We start from the raw sequence: 23909 nt of genomic DNA, 5'->3' as shown, positions 1-23909 counted from the left end.
AGGGGAAGCAAGCCAGTAAATGACATCCCTCCATGGCCTCTGCATCAGCTCCTGCTTCCTGACCTGCTTGAGTTCCAGTCCTGATTTCCTTTGGTGATGAACAGCCATATGGAGGTGTAAGCTGAATAAACCCTTTCCTCCCCAACTTGCTTCTTGGTCATGATGTTTATGCAGAAATAGAAACCCTGACTAAGACAGTGGGTAATCCTGTGGTGTTTCAGCTTCGCAAAATAAAGAGAAAAGAAAAAGAAAGAAAAACGGGGGGGGGGGGGGACCCTAATCCTACTGTTGCTAAAAAGGAACCATTCCTAGGTCTCCTCTCTTCAACTTGTTTATGAAAATGGATTAATAATGCAAACCATTAGTAATGACTAAATTAGTCACTACATTGTTACAGCCATGTTCAGCGTTGCCTGTTATGAGTTGTAGGGGACCAGACTCACAAACTCTACTATCGGTAAGGATCACATTAATCGCATAGGTGTAAAGATGCAGGAGTGGGGAGCAGTGGAGAGGCAGGGACTGGGGCAAACTGTAGAACTCATGTCTCTGAATGGAGCCGATGTTCAGCTCAGCAGGAAAATCAGTTTTCTGTTCTTTTAACAAGAAACCGGAATTTTTGCATGATATCTCCTGAGAGTTTTCTCTACAAGTTTTGAAAACAAATTAAAAATATGTGTTATTTGTCTTTCATATGCATGTGTGTCATGGGAATATGGGTGCTCACATGCATGAGATGTATATGAAGGTCAGAGCACTCTCAGGGGTCGGCTTTTGTCTTCTGCCTTGTTGAGGTAGAGTCTTCCTTGTTTCTGATACCGTACTTTGCATCCTGAGCTACGTAGCCCACTAGTTTCTAGGCAATCCTCCTGGCTCCGTCTCCCATCTCACCAGAGGGGGCCAAGATGACAGATTTGTACCATCACATGCGAATTTCTGTGTCAGTTCTGGGGCTAAGATCTCAGGTCATCAGGCATCTGGCTCAGCTTCTACCCTCAGAGACATCTTCCTGACCCCTAAATTCAGACTATTTAAAAGTATAAGAATTGTTGATACCTGTAGAATTTAACTAGATGTGTCTGTCCATGTTAGAACCTTGCTGTACTCCTTTCTCTTGCACCTCCAGCCCACCCACCCATTTTTGGCAGGGCCATCTCTCTGGATATTTGGCACCAGGTCATTTCTTCTACATAATCATATTGTGAAATTTATCAGCAATTTAATACTATTATCTAAAGCACAGCTGATACCCAGATGTTTCCTATTGTCCCAATAGTAGCTATAGAACCAGAAGTATATAAAGTGCACAAAAACCCACCTGTAGCTGGGTGTGGTGGTGCATACAGGAGGCAGAGGCGGAAGGATCTCTGAGCTCAAGGCCAGCCTGGCCTACCTCATGAGTTCCAGAGCACTCAGCACTACATAGTAAGACCCTGCCTCAAAACAAAAATGAAAACAAACACCCCCAAAACAAAGCAAACGAGTATCCTAATAAATGTATTGAGCAGGTTTTAATATCTATTGGAGATTTTGCCTGAATCGATTATTGTAACAGTTGGGTTTTTTTTCTTTATATTTTTCTTACTTTTCTGGTTTTTGTTTTTGTTAGAAAGAACTTTCACCCCCAGACACATACTTATTAATATCATTAAATATTCACGAATGTTTCAATTCAACACATTATACACTGTTAACACAGCCATTGCTCCTTTTTGGTTCTCAAGGAGTCACGTTTGGCCTCCTTCAGTCTCCCCTATGTTCTGACAGGTGTCCATCATTGTTTGAGGACTTTATGTGACAGACAAATAAAATGTCTTAGACTCATCCTGCCCTGGCTCTTGGATAAGCCATTTTTCCAGGAACCCAGTTCCTTTTAGTGATAACAAAATGTCCTGAATTTAAAGTATTAAGTAATTTTTTTTTAATTCTCACATCACTCAAACCCAATACAACACAGGCTCTGCAGACACTGTGTGGCCATTAGGCTGCCGGTTTGGGGGTCTTTGGACTTATCTGGATTTTGTTTTCTGAAGTATTAACTCCAAAGACCAGTGGTTTTGGTGAGGGTTTTTGTTGTTGTTTTGGTTTTGTGTTGGTTTGGTTTTTTACAGCATAGACAGGCACTGGGCATTTATGTAAACTGGCTCAGTATTATGGAAAACAACAGGAGCAGTTCCCTGACCACAAAAAACCAAACAGCCCCTTCTCATCTCCTCTGTTTGTTCAACAAGTGGAGACCTGTTTAATTTCATTTCCAGGAGATAGCATACAAACTGCAAATAGTAACTGGTTGTATTGCTTGTTTGCTCGACGATGTTTTGGCTTAGCTCACAGGTATTTATCTGCATAGATTGTGTTCTCAGTGCCAGCAGAAGCCCAAGCAATAAGCTAACAGGCAAACAGTTCTAGCATAGAAAGAACAGAGGTGAACAGTAGGTTTGCCTCTATCTTCCAGACCACAAAGAGAGTGAGCCTGTTCCCTAGTCTGTTGGTGTCATAGGCACTATGTCCTATGTCACACACCAGACTCCAGAAAATCAGGACAGGAGGAAGCAGAATAAAATATTTTTAACAAATAATTTTTTATCGGATTGATATTTATGTGTGCTGGTAATTGAATCACTCATGACAAATAATTGTGTAGTTCATGGATGTGATGCTTTGCTATATGCTCATGCTGTGTGATCAAGCCAAGATAGTTCACATAACTATCCATTCAGATATTTGCTATTACTTGGTGTGCTTGCGTGTGAGTATGAGGGGGTGCACATGTGCACATGCAGCTGTGCTTACATGAGTGTGGACATGCTGTGGAGGTTGGAGGACAACCTTAGGTCTTGTTTGCCAGACACTACCCACCTTGTGTTTCTGGCAAGTTCTCTCATTGGCCTGGAACTTGCTGGTTAGGTGAGGCTTTCTGGCCTCCTGTCTCCACCTCCCCAGTGCGAGACTCTAAGCAGGTGCTGTATACCTGATCCCTTTCCTGGGGTTCTTGGGATTGAGCTCAGGTTTTTATGCTTACAAGGCAAGCAAGCACTCTACCGACTGCGCTAACTTCCTGGGCCCCAAATATTCATGAAGTCTTTGTGATGAAAGCATTTTTTAAAAATTCTCTTATTGTACTATTTTGAATAATAATCATTATCATATCATTATAACTATACTCACTATGCTGTGTAGTATAATATTAGGCTTCCGAAATGAGGGTTTGTATAGTTCATCTTGATTTAAAAAGTTATCTTATGACTTTCTTTCTCATTTAAATTATTTTTATTTCCAACCTACAAGAATTCTAGCCAAACTATCTGTGTTCCATGTAGTTATGAAATATCCAAACCACACCTGAAGGTAGTAATTTTCCTATAGAGTGGAATTTCTTTTTAAACTGGGTCAGAGGCGTGCCTTTCACTTAGACTTTTAAACATGTTTTAATTCAGCTGTACATTTGGCAGGATTAATGATTTGTGCTGCAATTTTGCTTCCAACAGGCATATTCTCTTGTTAACCATTATCCACCCTTATTGTTTATTAACCTTTAAGGCCTCTAGTAAAAATACCAGTGAGTAAAACTGTGTCTCTGAAAATCGTTGAACTTGCTCTCCACTTTTGCTGGAACAATGGAAGGTAGGGGTGTCTACGCCAACCAGCGTTCCCGCCCACAGTGAGGAGCAAGCCCCAGAACTGCCATGTCATGCAGGGCTCGCTGTACCAGTTCTGCGTCATTTCCCGTTGTGGCCATGGTCAGACTAATAACTCTTCCACGGTACTTTTCGCATCCAAACAGATCAACCATCCACTGGCCTGCTGGGTTTTCAGAAAGCTCCAGAAGAGATCTCGGGGCCAGGTGGCTGGTCAGAGAGCCAGGCTGGCACATTCTGTCCTTCTGTGGGGCCTCCAGCAAGCCTATGAGCAATCCTGGCTGCCCCAACTGCAGTTTCCCAAGAATGGTGTTTTCCTTTTGACTGTTTTGTCCAGGGTTGGGGCCCGAGGTTTAGAAACCCAGGCAGTGGGGTAAACAGATCCATAGAGTCACCCCGAGATCATTCCCTCCACTCCCAAGTGCGAATTTGGGGTAGACACCTTGTAGGTGGCAAACACTCATTTCATAACTCACTGAGTCTGAGTTGGTAGGGTTCAGACCTAAGACCTAAGATGGCTTCGTGGGTTTACTTGGAAGTGGTCACAGATCTCTTTAGGATACCTGTGGTGGCATCACTGGGACCTTCCACCAGTGTGTTTTGATTTGTAAGCTGCATGAAGAACTTTACCATGGCATTGTGGGGGCTGGCTCAGAGCCCTGTGAAGAGAGGTGTTCTGACCTTGCTTCTCGCTGTAGTCATTATATGCCATTCTGGACATCTAATGCCGGCCTCTCTAGAATCTTGATCCCGTTGGAAGCAGAGAGACTAGTTCCCACGGTAGCAACTGTAACACAATAAAGCAGTGCTATTCCTCAGCCCACCCAAAGCAGCCATGGATGGGTCCTCCCTGCCAAGGACAACCTTACTGTTTGCAGGGCTTCAGTGGAGAGAGTATTTTCTGGGCCTTCAAAGGAGACATGATCATGTGTGGGGTGGTACTCTGCAGCCCTCCTCAGCTCCTTCCCTCAATGCCCTGCCAAGGCAGTTCCTATGTGCCCACCTTATCTGCTGAAAGCCCACCCTCTACCCAGCTATGCCAGTAACATAAACAGTCTTCAGGGGCCCTTGTCAGGAGCCAAGCCCAAGCCCCAGGACAGGGCTCCTTCATCCATGAACAGTTTTTACATTCACTGTGCCGGTGGTCTGAGCCTCTCAAGATTCCTGCTAGCCCAGATGAGCCAGGCTTGTTGTTGTCTGAAGATGGTTACTTCCTCCTTGTGACCCTCTTTAGTCTGTGTTGTTGTAATTAGGGTCTTTTGGCCTGGAGGAGAAGAAGGGACCGAATTAAAAAAGTATGACAATCCTCGGCAGAGGCACCTAAACTGTGAGAGGGGTCTTTGAACTGTGGAGGCAGCTTTGCTTCCCCCTGCCAGTGTGCAAACCTCTCCAAGTCCAGAGGGTTTGGGAAACTTTAGGATTTAGGGTTTCCAGGCTCATCACCCCAAACATCACTACCCCTTGTCACAGGTCCTTCTCTTTTCTGACCTTACCCCTGACTGTAGTCTGAGGGACCTGTTGAGACTACAGACTGTCTCCTTTGGGACACAGCACTTTGAAAGTGAAGTATTTTCAGCAGTCTGTCTTGCCTCTATAGGAGTCGAAATTCCCTTAGACTATGATTAGCAAAGCCTCTACCTCCTAAAGCCAAAGCTGTCCAGTGACTAAGTCTGACCTGTCATTTTCTCCTTTCTTTTTTAATGATTTAAAAGAGCTAATAGAAGCCAGGTTGCGAAATTCTTCCTATAATTACATCTCCATTTTGTGCCACCATTGTTGCAAAGCCACCTGCATATCATCAAAACCAACGCAGGGGAGAGTATCCGTGTTTGTGTTAATTCTGCACGAGGCCTGCCTTCCGCTGTGCCCATGCAGCCTCGGTGAGGACCACCTGACTGGCGGCTGATGCAGACCCACAGCTCCACTCCCCATGCCGCACCTGTGTTCAGCACATCCTCCACCCCAGAAGCTAGATCTGAGATACGGCACCAAGTGTTAGTAGTCTACTTTGGGAAGTAGCCCTGGAGACAGGAGAACTGGGAAAGAGAGAAGCCCATGGAGGGCCCAGGACCTCAAATCTTTGAAACTTACATTATGCCTGTTTGAGAATCCGTAAGGACCCAGGATTAATCATTTTAAACCTATGAACAAGGAGACAGGCCCACCATTTCCATTCTTTGTGGATGGAAACTGAGGAAGGACCCCCTCCAAAATATCAATGAGACCAAAGAGTTAAGTTCCCAATTTTGAAGGATTGGGGAAACCATTCTACTGGAGCAACTCCCACTTTCTGAATGTTCATTTTCTGCCTTTTTGTTAGTTACCACAGTTGTGGGAGAAGAATGTTTTTAAAAGGCAAACTAATACATAATAGCCATTGAGAAAAAGATTCCATGTGCTTCCCTGAAGTACAGACACAAGGTCAACATCCCCTGACTCACCCACAGAGACCGCAGACACAGTGATCGGTATACTGGTCAGTCTGAAAACATGTGGCCCCCAAGGACCCTCAAGGAGATCACTGAGCCAGTACCTTCAGGGGACCAGGCAGGTTTGGAAGAATGATTCATCATGGTGAGTAATACACTTTGTTATTGGTCTTGAAATGTGCTGTCATCTCTATTGGCTGTGGATTTTCCCACTTTAGAAGAAGCGTGTACCTGGAATAGTTCACTTCCTCGGATATTTGGAATCAGTAGTGGGAGAATGATGTGATGGGCTGTCGCACTGGCCTGGGTGTCACAGAGTGAGAGGGAGAGATGGGGAGAACAGTAAATGAAAGCACAAGGTCCTTCACCGAAATGGACCACTATTCTCAGAGCGAGATCACTAAAACCACAGGGAGGATGGGCCTGGAGTTGCCAGATCACCAGTGTTTTCCAGAGGAGCCTGTGACCAGGATTTTAGGGTGGTATTTCCTGATCGTTATTGGCAATGAAAATTAATGTCTTTAAAAGGCTGTGGAAAGGGAAGCTAAACAGCAGACCTCCAGGGAGGCAAGGCCTGAGCTCAAGGAAGTAGGTGAGTGGCCAAGGAAGGTGATGACAGATACAGGAGCTATCTAGGAAGAGCATGTGACACTCTGTTCTCCATAGGAAAACCACGTGGAGACCAGGTCAAATTCAACCGAGGGGATACTAAGACACAAACAGGAGTCTTGGGACATGCAGTAATGGCTCAGCGGTTAGGAGCATTTGCTGTTCTTGCAGAGGACCTAGTTCAGTTCACAGCTGTCTGCAACTCTGGTACTAGGGGATCCAGTGCTTTCTGGCCTCAGTATGTATGTGTATATACAGTGTGCACACATACATACAGATAAAACATTCATAGACATAAGACTAAAATAAATAAATATTTTTAAAAGAAGGGATTTTTCGTTTTATAATGCCAGAGAACGTGCCTCACTTAGCAGCAATAACAGAAAACATCAGAAACAAAGTAAAGGGGGAGAAATTCCAAACTTGACCAGCCTCGCTCAGGACAGTGGTGATGACCTAGAAAGGACAGTCAAGATATTCCAGACTGGTCCGGCCCGAGAGAGAGTGCCAAGAAATAAAACCAAGCTTGAGGCTGTGGCTTCACTCCCACTCCCCTGAAAACCAAGAGCAGTTATGGCTAAACAAGCCACGACACCTTTGCCGTGTATTTGGCAATTTAATCTGTTCTGTGTGTTCACATTTCTTGTACATGACATTTGGTTCTTGTCGCCTAACTCACTTGCATGTTCCTCAAGAGCTGCCTTCTGTACTAATGTGGAAATAAGACCCAAGCATGTCCAATCTTCTGACATCAAGACACACAGTACTGGCATCTACAAAGAACTACACAACCAAGTTACAAGCAAAAAAACCCAACAAACCTCATGATGATTTAAGTATGTTTTCAGTTTTGTGTTGGGCTGCATTCATAGCTATCCTGAGCCTTCCCGCAGCTTGTGGGCCAAGGGAAGGACATCTGAGAGCCTTCGTAGTCAAAGATCCAGTTACTGAAGCTGAGATTCAAAGCCACGGGGTGTAGATTTTGAATCAGCTTCAGGATCGAGGTGTCCTCCCACCACCCCAGACCAGTGAGTTCATGAACACAAAGGAGGTGGCTTGAGATGCCAAATCCACCACAGTCTGGTTCACCACCCCTTGCAGGGATACTGAAATGAGTCACAAAATGTCCCAGATGGAAAGTCCTCTGGGTGCCTCTCAGTTCTCTTCCCACCTGACCTTCCAGCAGCCCCTGTCACCGCTGACCACCTGTGGCCTCGCTCTCTTCTTTCTTGCCACTGGGGACCTGTTTTTCTCTCCTCTCTGCCTCTTCCTCATCTCTTTGGGTGTTCACGTTCTTTGGATTTCTTGCTGTCTTAGCCCACCTCTTCCTACAGCTCCACCACGGTATATGGTGGCTCTCTGACTTTATCCTCAGCTCTAGCTCCAGCCAACCTGATGTGTATACTTTGGAATCTTTGGGTCCTGCGAAATCGAAGGATCAAGAACAGTTTCTTCCTTCTGGACCTGCCCTTCCTCTCTGCTGACATCAGCAACCCCCAACTGAGCTCGTTCATTCTTGACATCTTCCCTTCCCTTGACTCTCAGCTCCAGTCCATTGCCACATGCTGACTTGTGGTAACAAAATATCTCTCAACAGAGCTTTTCTGCCTTTGCTCTGGTCTCTGTGCGGGTCCAAGGTCCTTCATCTCTTACATGTCAGAAGGTCCCACACTCTCCCTTCTTGTCCATCTTTGCCTCTTCTGAGCCACTCTCTGGGGCCATAATGCTCTAAAACCCCAAGGGTTATTGTATCACAGCTTCCTGAACGGAATTCCTTCCCGTGGCCTAGAAGAAAGTGTATATTTTCAGGCCACAGAGCCCTGCAGGAATTCCTTAAATGGCCTGAGTCAAATCCTTTCAGCCCAGCAGTCTGTTACTGGTATTTATCAGGGAAGGGGGGTGGGTGAAGGAAGTATTGAGGGAGACATGAGAAATTATTGTTCTTCTGTGTTGGGGTGAGTATGATGGATACAATGTTTCAATTTTGCACATGGAAAGAGTCGCAGAGATGGATTGGGTGCAGATAAACAATGATCTTCTCTTTATAATAAGAATACAGGAATCTGGAGAGCAAAGCTGTTTATTTTACAACTTTATGAAGTTGGGCATCAGCCCAGAGAAAATGCATAAAAAAAAGAGTACCCTTTGAAATTGGAGCAAAACAGTGGTTTTAAATTTTAAAAAATAAATTTTGCTACTGTTATGAACCATAATGTAAATATCTGTGTTTTCCAATGGTCTTAGGTGACCCACAGGTTGAGAAACACTGCTCTGATGTATATCCTGAAGCTTGAGATTTCTGTGAGGTCCAAATAAAACTGTTTCCTAAACTCCAAAAGGCAGTGTGTATGTCCAGAATGGCCGTGTTGGCCCAGCTCAAAGCTGAACTCCAGAGGGTTTCTGCTGGTTAGATAAGAGCCAGCATTCCTCAGGAACTTGTGGAATGGCTTCCCTTCCTGACTCCCAGGAGAGTCATTTCCCTGGCCCCCAGCAGAAGGGACATTGTGGCTCTCCATTGACTTATGCCCATGGTTGCATGCTGGCCTCCAGGCTCCTACAGTCCCTAGTCACAAGCACCCCCTTAGTGCATTTCAAAAGCATACTAGCATCCTGGATGCACCAGCTCTGGGCTTCCTTCCCTAAGTTACTTCCCCTCTTTATAACCTGCTGTTTTCCACTGTTGTTTCCCCTTCTGCCTCCCTCGCTATCTCTGCTCCACTATATCCTCCTGTTTCTCTGACATCCCCGCTTCTCTAGTCCTGGCCATGTCCAGGCTGTTTCTTTCTCTGTCTTCTCTGGAGTCTTCCAGATGTCTCTGGATGTCCTCTCTCTTAATGTACAATAAAACCTTCCCCTAATCCAGTGGCCATTTTGGTAGTTTCTTTACTGCACCTCTTAAGTTCGATTCCCTTCTTTTTCGGGATGTGGGCTCAGTCACACGTATACTGCCTGTAGCTGTTCAACCCTCGGGTGAACTGGGGGTGCCTAGACAAGCAGGTGCCAGCTACCAGCTAGTGAGAAAAGACCCCAGTGGTTCCTGCTCATCTGCAGTTCTCCAGTGAGCTCTAAACTCACCTCATGCTGAAAATGGATCACAGTGATTTATTTCTTACTACTGTTATCATTGCTTAATATGAGTTACTTAGTATCACTGGACTTGGGTTGTTCATATTATCCCTCTCTATATAGAGAGGTATAGATAGATAGAGATATTCTCAAATGTGTGTGTGTGTGCTCGCGTGTGCGTGCATGTGCTTGTGTGTATTTAGAGACAGGGTTGCTTTGTATAGCCCTGGCTATCCTGGAACTCGCTCTACAGACCAGGTTGGTCTTGAACTCTGCCTACCTCTGCCTCCTAAGTTCTGGAATCAAAGACATGAACCACCTCCACTTGACTTCTCATGATATTTTTAATGAGAGAGAAAAGTTAACATAATAAAGACAAATCTTGGCTATAAAACCCTTGAGGCAAACTGTTAGTGACTGTGGTGGTTTGAGTGTGAAATGTTCCAGGCTATTCTTGTGTGTGAACATTTGGTCACCAGCTGTTGGCATTGTTTGGGAAGGTTGTAGAGCCTTTAGGAGCTGGAGCCTTAAGGGAGGGTGGGTCACAGGTGAGTGGAGGCAGGGCTTGAGGTCTTATAGCTGAGATGCATTTTGTGACATTCTCTGCCTTCTGACTGCCAGATAACATTATCACTCAAACCACTGTAGACTGTATCCCTTCACAGTGTGCGCCGAAATAAATCCCTCTTCCCACACATTGCTTTTTGTCCTGTGTTTTTCCATAAGGACAAGGAAAGTAGCAACTATCAGAGATTATTTGGAAAAAAAGGTACCAAGTGCCAGTGTTAGAAATCATTAAAGAATAACGAAGTAACGAAGTATGCCCAGGATACTGTGCATAAAGCAAGAATGGGCACTGCAAAGAGGGAATGGACTGGGAGGTTTATGTGTGCCTGTGCGTGCGTGTGCGTGTGTGCATGTGTGTGTGTGTGTGTGTGTGTGTGTGTGTGTGTGTGTGCATGTGCGCCTGTTCATGTTTGTGTGTGTGTGTGTGTTGTTGCAAATGTCATTTTTCTTTAGAAAAAGATTAGTGTGCTAGTCATGCTGGCACATGCCTTTAATCCTAGCTCTCAGGAGGTAGAGGCAGATGGATCTCTGTGAATTGAAGTCCAACCTAGTCTGCATAGTGAGTTCCGGGACAGCCAAAGCTACATAACAGAGAGACCCTGTCCCAGAGAGAGAGACAAGGAGAGGAAGGGGGGAGGGGGAGGGGGAGAGAGAGATCCTACTGAATTTACCTATTTTATCTATAGGTAGCCATGAAACCAGAGAAATGGCTAAGTGAAAATGGTTACTAATTACATATTAGCAATTAATAATTAGTACTATCAATGAGCATCTGGGATTCTGACACAGGGGCGCAGAGCCAGTAGGGAGAACTCTTCAGGAAAGGGTACTTATCTAAAGCCTTAAAGGCTGAGTTTGTCTAACTCAACCCCCTCAGCAGTTCCTCATCCTAGCCCATCTTCTCAGATCTCTGCTTTCACAAAGCACCCGGGCCCTAATCTTCTTCACCTCCAAGTCACTAACAAACAGCCCGTGAAGAGAGCCTGGGTGACCCTGGATTCAGACTCCCAACCTCCTGAAGGGGGACAGCTTTCTCTGGATGGAACTCAAAGAAAGTCTCTCACAACTCCTACTTACCACCCTGCATCTTCTTCTTTCAGCAACTCAAGCATCCCAACCTTGTCAACCTCCTGGAAGTCTTCCGGAGGAAGCGGAGGCTTCACCTCGTGTTTGAGTATTGCGACCACACGGTGCTTCACGAGCTGGATAGATATCAGAGGGGGTGAGTGGCCCATCCCTTACCAGAAAACAGAAGAGACAGCCCTCACAAGGGTTTGTGAGGGGAACAGCCTCGGGGACTCTTTTTAAAGGCTGTGTAAGAAACAGTGCATGGTACTGTGTAGTGGGGAGATTGAAATAAGGGAATCCACAAACTGAAGCCACACTGGGCCATAAACCTGTCTCAAAAACAAGCAAGTGAGCAAAAGCAGTAGCTGACATGTCTCTGCTGCTGATAGCTGAGAAGCTTCCAGAAATGTTGTGAAGAGAGCACAGTGGCATAATACTGCCGAAGACAAGCCTTGTTCTGTGGTTTATGTCTCTGCACTGAAGTTATCTCAGCTCTCAGAAAGCAGGGACAAGGAGAGGAGATACTTTGTGTCTGATTAGAGCAGCACAGTGGCTTGAATGATAGAGGAAAACCTCTCTAAAGTATAGTGACATGAACCTATGATCCCAGCTCATAGGAGGATCACCAGTCTGAGGCCAGCCTAGACTACAGCAAGACTCTGCCTCAAAATAGATAAATAGATAGATAGATGATAGATAGATAGATACATAGATAGATACATAGATAGATACATAGATACATAGATACATACATAGATAATAGATGATACATAGATATATAGATACATGAATACATACATAGATATAGATACATAAATAGATACATATCTGATAGATACATAGTTAGGTTCATAGATACCTAGATAGATACATAGATAGATGATATGTACATACATACATAGATGATACATAGATACATGAATATAGATACATAGATATAGATACATAGATACATACATGATAGATAGATACATAGATATAGATGCATAGATACATACATGATAGATACATACATACATACATGATAGATAGATACATAGATATAGATACATAGATGCATACATGATAGATAGATACATAGATACCTAATAGATTATATACACACATACACACACACACACACACACACACACACACACACGCACACACAAAAGGAAAAGGTACAAAAGTAATCACCAAAGGGGCACGTAAGGCTATCAAAAAACCTAGTACAATCTAAGTATTTGGCATGCTGCGTTAGTCAGGACTTCTTTGGTACAAGTGACTAAAACTCAGCTTGAGGCAAGCGCAGGTAGAGAGTGCATGCCTCGGTGGCTCTAACTGGCAGAGTGGGAGTGACTGGTGTGTGTGGCACAGGACAGGACGCCTGGGAAAAGAAAAGTGTAGGCTGGGCACGACCACAGCTTATGTAAGCCCATGCAGTTTTCCCAGAAGAAGAGAACTATTAAAGAGGAAGCTATACCTGAAACCTACTGAATGTCTAACTGGTCAACTAGAATGATGCCATTATCCCTTGTGTGTGGGATTCTTATCCTCTGTTCTGAGAGGGGAGGGGAGCTGCCTTTGGCTAGGAAACCATGGAGAATGCCTGACATCTCAGAGCTGTGCAGTGGTGGGCAGAGCCCTGCTCATGTCCTTCCTCCAGTGGCTGGAGGATGAGATTCTTCTCAGCTTTGCCCAAGAGCTTGCTCTGCCCTGTGATATTGGTTACAGAAGATCGGCCATGACTTCCTGTAAATGAGATTAAAGTAGCTTGTGGCTTGTCAATGTCCCCGAAGCATGCTTTTCATGTTCTAGAATGTTAGTGCCAAGAAAATGGGCACCACCCTCCAGAAAGTCACCAAACAGAGAAACTGTGCTCTGAAACAAGAGAACATTTCCTGTGTTGCTATTTGCTTTTTTGGCAGCTTGCAAGTAACGCTCAATGAAACCCTACTAGTGTAGTTGCTGCTGCACTGTACGGTACAACGGAGACACTGGGGCGAGCTGGGCTTCTCATGGTAGGCTCCTTTTCCTCTGTTTTATAGCTTAACCAACACAGTGGCCTTCTGGAACCTCGAGTGGTATATACTCTCCCCATGTAACAGGCAAGCAATTAATTATGCAAAGGAAAGCAGCTAGCTGTGTGTCCCCTGATCTAATCCAGTTATTACGCTGTTTAGACAAATTCAACAGCAAATCCCACATGTTCATGACTTGGACTACCCAAGGCTGTCTGCTCCCCTTGGATGCTAGTCACAGCCCGGGGATTTTACCTCAGCTTCTGACCAATTGCTTGTGAAGCAGGATACCCACAACCTGCACCATTCTTGGGTTCGATATGTTTACCCCAGCTGCTCGCAGGACTCCGGGACACATTTTGTCACACTTGCTGCCTCATTTCAAAGGATACAGATGAAAGGACGAAACAGGGTGAAGTTTGAGAAAGGGTGTGTGAAGTTCATGCCCTCTGTGGGTGCACTCTCGGCAGGAAGACCCACAAGTCTGGCTCTCCGCAGGCTCTTCAAAGGCTGCCATCCTCTGCGGTTCTTATGGGGACTCCAGTGAGAAGACATGGTTGCTAACTGACCGCATGGGGAACTCAGCAAGACTTGTCTGTTGAGAGTCTTCTTGGCTTATCTGTGACACACTCACTCCTCCAGAATAGGGGACAGGGCCCCCGGGGATGAACAGGGTCAAGGACAGAAAAAGGGGTGGGGCATGTTTCAGGTTTTATGTCCTGCCTTCAGGAAGGAGTTATGAACCAGGCATGGTGGATAAAACTCTGCAGATAAACGTGTGTGTGTGTGTGTGTGTGTGTGTGTGTGTGTGTGTGTGTGTGTGTGAAGACTTTTTGACACTGTGGCAAATCTCTGGGAGAAACAGTTGTTTATGAAGAAAGATTTATGTGGATTCACGATTTCACAGGCTTTGGTTCATGGCCCACTGGCTCTATGGTGGGGGCCCTGAGGCAGGGAAGAGAAGCATGACATTTCTGGGATAGGCTCGTCTTACGACAACCAGGAAACAAGGGGAGTACCTGGAAACAGGAGACGTCAACATTTATCCTTTAGAGACATGTCCCCAGTGGATTACTTCCCTCAGCTAGGCCCATTTTCTTCAGCCCAATAGTTCACTCAGAGTTTGAACCCACTGATTACTGAAACCATCCATTGACTAGGAGGTCAAAGCCCTCACAGACAGACCAGGCGTAGGCCCAGGTTTTCTTGGGCCCCTCAATGCAGTCAAGTTGACACTCACAATTAACCCTGATAACAGAGCAGGGGGCGGGGGCAAAGAGTAACTTGTTACAATCGATTAAAGACATTTTATCTACTGACATGGCTTTCTCCATAAGTGTGCAGCCAAAGTGCCTCAGCGTGATGACAAGGGCAGGCATGCCTGCCCCACCCCCACCCCCAAGTTGTTTCTCCTCATAAAGATTACAAACTGATTTTCTTTATAAATCACCTAGCCCTAAGCCAGCAGACACAATTTATACAGGTATGAGAAAGTTGCTGCTCTGGTGTTGTGTATCAGGCTGGGTCATTTACTTGGCACTCACTTTGTGGCATCATGGATACTGTCTTGGTGTGCTGACAAAGCCAGGTGTCTGGAGGGCTGGAGACCATGGCTACAGCAGCCAGTTGCCAGCCACCTTGTGGAGAAAACATGCCCTGTATTCTGGAACAAGCTCTCTGCTTCACTAGTACACTTTCAAATGTCTTTTATATACACCGGAATATAATCGTTAGCCCTACTATTAATGTAAGTCATTACATTGTTACATTATTTCTAGCCATTCCTCCATCACGGAGTATTCGAGAAGTTGTCAGCATTTGGCCTGAAAAATAATTCTACTGTAAATTTTCCCTACAAACAGGTTTTCTTTTTTCTTTATTTCGATTTAGAAGTTGAACTAAGATTCTAGGGTGTACATTTCCCCAAACTGAACAAATTTACTTTGCCACCCAAGATGTGAACTGTTATGCATTTTTTCCTTAAAACCATGCTAAGTTGGGTTCTAATATTTTGTTTGTGAAGTCTATCAGATGCATAAGGAGGGCATAGCAATCCTGTCCAAACTCCATGAAAACACAAAAGAAACATTTCCCAAGTCATTTTCTGAATCAACTCTGTCCTGATGCAAAAACCAGATAAAGGCATTTCAAGTCAAGAAAACAATAAACGAGTATTTCTCATGGACCTTAGTGAAAACCCCCTACTTAAATTATAAGCAGATCATGTAAGACAAAAAAGCAGCATATTGACATTTTCTAACATTTTTGGATATTGTGGGCTTCCTATTCTTAAACTTAATTCATTGTATGTGTATATCCTGCTTCCCATATGTGTGTGTGTGTGTGTGTGTGTGTGTGTATACCATGTGCATGCCTGTGTCCTCAGAGGGCAGAGGAAGGTATCCATCTCCCAGAACTGAAGTTATGGATGGTTATGTACTATCATGGATGCTGGGAACTGAACCTGGGTCCTTTGCAAGAACAAGTGCTCTTAACCTCTGAGCCAGCTCTCCAGCCCCTGTAGACTCCCAGTCTTGATGGATGAAGATTTCATTCTCTTAAATCATTATTTCCTACACTTCCTTACCCTATTTGTCCAAATGCTTATATTAACTAGTCACATTATATAACTCTGGCTGTGCTGGAACTCACTCTGAAGACCAGGCTGGCCTTGTACTCACAGAGATCCTCCTGCCTCTGCCTCCCGAGTGCTAGGATTAAAGGCATGTACCACCACTGCACCTGACTTTCTTAACATATTTTTCTCAAATTAATATCTGCTTTGCCTTTTAACTTGCCCAACATTTTTAACCCTGTAGATAATTTCTTCCATTTTTAAAGTAGCCTCTCATACTTTTCTTCAGGGCGCTCACATCTGATTCCACTAGTATTGTTTTAATTAAATACTTCTTTGTGGCATCCTGTCATTAGTCCCCTGTGTCGGGGCCTGCTGTCCAGCTGTCCTTCTGGAACCCACTTTTGCTGCTGTCTTATGGTTGCCCCTGCCTTTCTCTGTAGACAAATTCCTTACTTTCTGGTTTCCTGTCTTCTTCTTTCTGGGTTTACCTTTTTTTTTTTTTTTCAAGTACATCTGTCTCTAGTTGGAAAAAGATAGTATAATCACTTAGAAATCTAGACTAGATGTTTCTAACGATCCCCCCTTCTTCCTCTAAATCCCCAGGAGTGAAACAGTGAGGAGTCCTTTGTGTTTCTGAAATAAAACAAACTTCCCAAAGCAGGCAGATTTCTATGAGTTCGAGACCAGCTTGGTCTTCAGAATGAGTTCCAGGCCAGCCAGGGCTACACAGAGAAACCCTGTCTCCAAACAACTATAATAGAACACAATGCAGCCACACTGGCAGGTAGCTCCAGACTGTGACTGCCTTCAACACTCTTCCTAAGCAGATGGATTTCAGTTCACACTCCCTCGAGGAAGTTTTGGAGCTGGCAACAGCCCAGAGGGCCCCAGGGGGACAGTTGTGGCTTTCAATAAGGAAACTCCCTCATCCAAACAGGACCACAGGACGACCAGAGGATGGGTGTGCCTTCCCAAGTTCCCTCCATCTTGGTTTGAGTTGGAGGATAAAGGGAACATCCACACTTGACTTTTCTCATTGCATTACCCAGCTCCCAAGGGCCTCGTGTGTAGGTCTGACGATTTGTACTATGCAAGAGTACAGTTCCCGGGACCTAGGCTAGTTTGTCAAATTCTGAGCATTCCTTACCTAGACGAAATGGATAAATGGCTTGTCTAGCGTTCAGTTACCTAATCACCTTGTGGAAGAGACCCAGACCCCAATTTCTTTCCGAAGTTACATTCTAGATCTTTTGTGGTTCCTTTGAGGGAAAAACATACATTTGATCAGGACTCCAGTGGGAGATATCTGGGGCAGGAAAGAATGGGAGGGAACTGGCTTCTTCCACCACCGCTGCCCTAGTCCTCCACCTTCTGCCCCAGAGCAAGACCACGTTTGGCTATCAACACAGAAACACACATTATGGGGTCAACCAAACTTCTTAGCCTTGTTGCCACAGACCACAGCTGAGGAAGCTCTGTCTCAGTCTGGGGGCTCTACCCAGTCACCCCAAATTTCCCAAAACATTTACGTTTATTGCAGATTTTCATAATTAACTTAGGATGGCAGAAGGCAGAGGGCATGATGCCAACCTCCAGCCTTCCTGACTCAGAAATCATGTTATTGCAATCTGGACAGGTTGTCTTGCTTGCCTGGAAGGCGGTTACTCACAGCCTCTCTTCACCACCCTCCTGGTATCCCCGATTCCCTTCCTTGCAAGGGTCTGGAGCTCTCTCCATGGTATTAAGTTTCCTTCAGTTCACTCGTGTCTGAAGGAGGGAAGCCTCGGAGCCTTTCTGGTGAGGCATTACTTGATACTTCCATGAGGCCTACGTGATGTCTACGTGAGGCCTACCAGATGGAGACAGCACAGGGAAAGACAGGAGGCTGAGGTTTGCCCTGTCTTCATTCTCACAATACTGTATTCACTTTGCATGACAGTTGCTATCTGCTTGGTTGAAATTTCTCCTTAAAATCGTTGATATTGTTTTTGTGCCTTCTGTCCTCTGTGATGTTGAGGAATCTGATGCCTCCAGGCATGTTGGAGCCTTTAGTCCCGGCACTCAGGAGGCCCCTTTGTTTGAGGCCAGCCTGGTCTACAGAGTGAGCTCCAAGACAGCTAGGGCTACGCAGTAAGACCTTGTCTCGGGGGGAAAAAAAGAAAAAAAAAAAAAAAAGAAAGAACAAGAAAAAAGAAAAAAAAGATGCTATTCTGTATTTTGTTTCTTGTAAAATCTTGGTTTTTTTGTTTGTTTGTTTTGTTTTGTTTTTAATCCAGAAGCTTGGAGAATCTTCTTTTCATCTTCATAGTTTCAGATTCTGAAAAATTTGATGCGCTTTTCTATGAATAAAATGCATTTTAATTATTTTATATTTACTTCCTACTTCTTTATTAATTTTTCAAATTTCCTGGACCTTTTACTAGTTGGGTGTTGGAGTCTTTTACCACTTCTCCATTGTTTACTTTGTTACTGTAGTCTGGGTGGGTGCTGAGGACAGAGCTTAGGGCCTTGCACATACTAGGCAACTTTTTTATTGAAAATATATCCATATATCTTCAATATATAGGTTATCACTTATATATCATATATGTCATATGTATATAACTATATCATATATATTTAAAATATTCTCTTTACCCTTCATAGGATGTTTCATTGTGTGTGTGTGTGTGTGTGTGTGTGTGTGTGTGTGTGTGTGTGTGTTTTCCATTTATTTTAGAAACTCTCTTTGGCTTGCCTTTTTGTTGTTGTCATCTTTGTTTTTGTTTTAGTTGCTTTTTTGAGACAAGCTTTTGCTATGTAGCCCAGGCTGCCCTTGGTTTGAGATCCTCCTGGCTTAGCCTCCAGAGTATTGGGATCACAAGTGTGCACCACTATTGGCACAGGTTTATTAGAAGCTGCCCCTGAGCACCATATAACCTCCTATTGGAAGTCCCAAGCTTCACAGTGCAGTCAGTTATTTGGCTGAGCCACTTACTGGAACACCAAATCAGAATCTTCAATCTTTGTCCCTGAGCCTGCCCTCCATTTTCCAACTGTAGCGACTTCCAGCTGTCCCCCAGCCTCAGAGTCTCAGCACTCAATAGTTTACCTGTGGGTTTGAAGAAAGCACTCAATAGTTTACTTGTGGGTTTGGAAAAATGGCTCAGTAATTAAGAACAGTTACTGCTCTTTCAGGGACTAGTGTCTGTTCACAGTACCCACGTTGGGAAGTTCACAATTACCTGTAATTATATCTCTGGGGATTCAATGCCCTCCTCTGGCATCTGTATAGATGTGTGCTCTCTCTCTCTCTCTCTCTCTCTCTCTCTCTCTCTCACACACACACACGCACACACACACACACACACACACTTTCAGCCCCCCCCCCCCATGCTGTAGAATATATTCTGGTTTTCTTCCCTTTTTCTTTTTCCCCCAATAGAGAAAACTGTGTCTCAGCATCATCTCACTTTAGCGAAAAGGATTCTCAGAACCTGAGGCTCCTGTGCTGCAGAACAATGGAATAATAAAGGCAGGAAATAGGTCGCTGACTGTTGACACTGTAGTCTGTAGTTTCTATACTGAGATGTGTAGAATGGGGTGGTGTGCTCAGCACTAGGGGAACACTAAGGACACACAATCATAATTCACTTGTAAACACTCCCTTTGCATTGTTTAGTTTGGGAAATACCTTTGAAGACTGACGTTTCCTGGCGCGTTTAGCTTTATGTTAAAAAGTCACTGAATAAGTACAGTGCATTTTTCTAAACAAAGATGGGTGCTGGGGGACCTTTGAAGCCCACTTCTTATTTGTTTTTTCTAGGCCATTTTTTTTTTCTGACAGGCAAGTTTTCCTGGTGTTTGTGCCTACGTGTCACTAGAACAAGGACAAGGATTTGGTGAGAAACTACCTCAAGCCCGAAAACAGTCCTAATCCAAAACTGTCCTGGCCATTCTTCCTGGCGGTGGCCTCTCCATTTCCGGCAAGCTGTCCCTGGGATGTCCAAGCATCCTTTGATTTGCCTGAAAGGATTTCCTGCACATCTGGTCTGTGACTACAGTGGCCTTGTGGCCTCTACCGAGGGCCAGAAGTGACTTTGTGTGAACTCCTTTAACACATCTACACTGTTTCCGCCCTGGTCTGCTACATAGTAATTTTGGCTGAGGGCCACAACACCATTTAGTATTTGATTCAAAAAAAATAATGGGTCTAACATGTGTGTCAGGCAGTTGTCTCCAAAAACAAACAACTCGTTTAAAATTTATTTATTTATTTATTTATTTATTTATTTATTTATTTATATCCAAAGTGCTGCCTTACTTCACAGTTCCCCCTTCACTGAAACTCTCCCTCCATCCCTCCTACCCTTCTCCTCTTAGAGGGTGGGGTTACTCCTGAGCTTACCTCAGCCTGGCACATCAAATCTCTACCACAGAGGCCAGACAAGGCAGCCCATTTTGGAAACAGGTACCACAGCCAGGCTACAGCTTTAAGGAGAGCCTCTGCTCCAGAACAGCTTTCTTTCTAATCATCCCTTGCTTTGTACGGTAACCTGCTTTCCCGTGAGATGCTCTTTCCCTATTCACACATGGCGTCTGCTGGGGCTCCCGGCCACCATGGTTAAATCAGCAGTGAGTCTGTGAGAAAGGGATAGGGAAGGGGCCGGATGAGAAGTTTGACGTGAGGGTGATGAGAAGAGAGGTGCAGTATGGGAAAGGAACACGATGCTTATCTGTGTCCTAAGTTATTTTGAACGTTCGTTATGTGGTATGCAATTTTAACCTCCTCCTTGTCTCAGTAAAATCTTGTTCCTCTCCCTTCAAAGAAAACAAACAAACCAAGTGACTCAGGCACACACGAACGGAAGTTCTGCTTCAGGACCACACTTTGGAGTAACTGGAGCAAAGAGGATACCATCCTTTGTGCTGCATACGAACTAGCAAAGTCCTCACAGAAATGGGGCTTAGGGGTGCATGCCTGTAATCCCAGCACTCGGGGGCTAATACAGATGATCTGGAGTTTTAGGGTGGGGGTTGAGAAGAGTGAGCCACTTTAGCAAGAGTGTGCTTAAACCCAAAACAGGACAAAGAAAGAAACTGAAGAGTTCAAATCTCAGGCCGTCCCAGGCCATGAATACTGCCGAGCTCCCTGTGGATTTCACCATCCCTCCCTGTTTAAAACAAGCAAACAAACATGTTTGGATTTTTGCTAACCTGTTTTCCCAACAGCTCAGCAGTGTGCTGGCCTCACGTTATCAACACTGGATTTGTGGGCTGTTGGCCTGTGGATGCTGAGGACCCTATGTCTCTTGGGACTTTTCAGTCCGGAAGCCTGCCCTGGTTTGGATTGGGTTTCTCAAGCTGAATTCCATGGCTCGAGTGAAGAATGTGTTTCTGTTGTTTTTACTAGGGTACCCGAGCCTCTTGTGAAGAACATAACTTGGCAGACACTACAGGCTGTGAATTTCTGCCACAAACACAATGTAAGTGTCCTGATCCCCTTTGAACACTCAGGCGACTTCTTCCCTGGAGCCAAGACTAAGCTGTATTCAAAGTTCACAGCACACCTTTGTGGGTATAACTCTTCTTCACCGTAATCTTCCTAAGCCTGGTGGGGGTTAGTGACTTAAGATGGCAGTTTAGCTATTCCTTTGTACCCAAATCTTATGGAAACACGCTCTTCCAGAGGTCCTGAGTTCAATTCCCAGCAACCACATGGTGGCTCACAACCATCTGATGCCCTCTTCCGGTGTGTCTGAAGACAGCTACAGTACACTCATATACGTAAAACAAATATTTAAAAAAAAAATAAACTAGTCTTTTTTTTTTTTTTTTTTTTTTTTGTAAAATGTGAGGTAGAAAGAACCCCATTTATTTAGAGAGTCTGTATTGGATTGGTTTCCCTAAAGGCTTTGAACTGGGAGAGGTAACCCCAGACACCTGGTGCAGTTACAATGGGTGGAGTCCTAGGCTACTGCCTGCTCTGGTGAGATTGGAGTGTTAAATGGGCCTCTGGTCCTCCTTGCCACAACTGAGCTGGGGGGTGGGGAGGGGGACACAGTGAGAAACTGCCCACGTGACAAGACTTCATAAATGCTGAAAAATCTGTTATCCCCTCTCAGCCCACAATGAGCTGCCCACTTCCTACACATGGAAACCAGCTTCCTGGGCTGTGTGGTCGAGTGCTTGCTCAGAATAAATGAGGTCTTGGGTTTGCTCCAGTACTGCAATCAATCAACCAACCAATGAATCAATAGAGCAAAAAAGGAAGGGGGAAGGGACCAGAGTCCAACCACTAAAAACACTCAAAATCCCAGACAGGAGTTTTAGAATTTCATTCTGCCAGGAGTTTTAACTGAACTCCAGACATCTGTCATCTCAACTGCCAGGTCACCTGGGTCACCGGGGTCACCCAGGCCTGAGGGGTTAAATCCCCTCTGAGTTTTCCCAAGCAAGTTTTTCTGAAGCCGCTTACAAGAAGACATGAGAACAGCCATTGTTTTGGCTTTCATTAGCTGACACCTAGAATCTCTGTCAGAGCTGGAGTGGCTGTCCAAGGTTAGGCCTCTTGCTCAGCATGAGGAGTCTTTGGGTCTCACTCCTCACACGGAAAACAAACAAACAAACAAACAAACAGTGCCATTTTACAGCAGGAAGAGCTTTGATTGAGGATTAGCACTTTCCCAACAAACAAGTTTCAGCATAGGGGTGGCAGGAGGGACAGTGGAGGTGAAAGGGTACAGAGGGAAGGGGGAGGAGGGGGCAGAAAGAGGGAGAAAGCTCTCCAGCCAGCCCTGGTGGGGAAGATCTGAAGAGAGTGAAGATTAATACAGTGCATACCACAGCTCTCTGGAGAGCTGTGGACTCTGCTGAGCTCTGCGCACGCGTGCTTGGGGAATGGGGGGTGCTAACGGGGGAAGACACAGAGCTTAGAAAGAATTCCCAAAGGAGGGTGGCGCACATTCTTGAGTCTATCTGCCCATATGTCATCATTATATTCATGGAAGGATCTATTTATAGCAAAATGTAAAATGGCTGGAGAAAGACCTCAGAGCCAAGAGCCATCGGTTACTGAGAACCAGATAGGTAGGTAGTAAGGTAATTAGCCACCCCACCTCCAAATTTTCCAGAATAAAAATGCTGTTGGGAAACACTAATGTTGCACTCTCACCCTAAAAGTCCCTTGGAGTGGGAATTTCTGCACCCACGCAGACCCTCTGTCCTCTTTCCGGATTCTAGAGTCAAGGAGAGCCTCAAGGGTTGCCGGCTTCAGGCCAACAGTCAGTTGGGCAGCAGAAAGACCCAGCATTTCCCACAGAGAGGAAAACCCTTGGGAGAAGGAAGGGATCACAAGGAACCCGGAATAATAGTTTGTCTCAACTCAAGTTTTAATGTAACTGTTGCCTAAAAGTTGTTGACTTAAGAGATTTATTTATGGGGAACAGAAGGAAAAAAAAAAAAGAGGTTCATTTATTTATTTGTCAAAGACATTGCCATTTAATGAGAAAGTCCTGTGAAAGTTCTCAATTGTTCTCTGTAGTGGCTTCACCCTGTCAAAGAATGTAGCTTGATACCAGTTGGTGAGTCAGGATGCAGGAGCCGCCTGGTGAGTTCCCCTGTGCTGTGGGACCAAGCTGACATCTAGAGGGTGAGGGTGAGGCTACAGCCAGCTCTTGTTAGGACAAATGTCAGAGCTGGAAGGGAGATCTTTTGGCAAGCAAGAGCTTCCCGCCCTCTCTTCCCGGCTTATCTCAGCAGGCCCAGGGCTTGTCCTGTTTACCAAGCCCACAGCCTTCCATGAACCCAGCTTCTGCTCCAATCTGTCTTCGCTGCCACAGGCTGCAGCCTCAAAGCCTTTCGGTCCTTTCCCCTTCACCGACAGCAGGCAGGTTAGGGGTGGCTCCTGGTTAAATATGAAGTTCCTTTTTCTAATGTAGACTGGATGAGATATACTTACATTTTAGCTGGGTTG

The 23909-nt window shown here is 45.0% G+C and overlaps 1 protein-coding gene across 3 annotated transcripts in view; it reads left to right on the top strand.

The window, feature by feature from the left end:
* Window positions 1–23909, top strand: part of CDKL1 (cyclin dependent kinase like 1) — a gene marked incomplete at both ends in the record, with an annotated part of 44196 nt that overhangs the window by 9522 nt on the left and 10765 nt on the right. For all 3 annotated transcript variants that reach the window (XM_080936638.1, XM_080936639.1, XM_080936637.1), the window contains 2 exons: window positions 11410–11531; window positions 21348–21420. In XM_080936638.1, coding sequence (XP_080792764.1) covers window positions 11410–11531; window positions 21348–21420 — 195 coding nt within the window. The remainder of the gene's footprint in view (window positions 1–11409; window positions 11532–21347; window positions 21421–23909) is intronic.

This window comes from Micromys minutus (assembly GCF_963924665.1).
Source record: "Micromys minutus genome assembly, chromosome: 1".
Taxonomy (NCBI): domain Eukaryota; kingdom Metazoa; phylum Chordata; class Mammalia; order Rodentia; family Muridae; genus Micromys; species Micromys minutus.
This window is presented reverse-complemented; position numbering and strand designations above follow the sequence as displayed.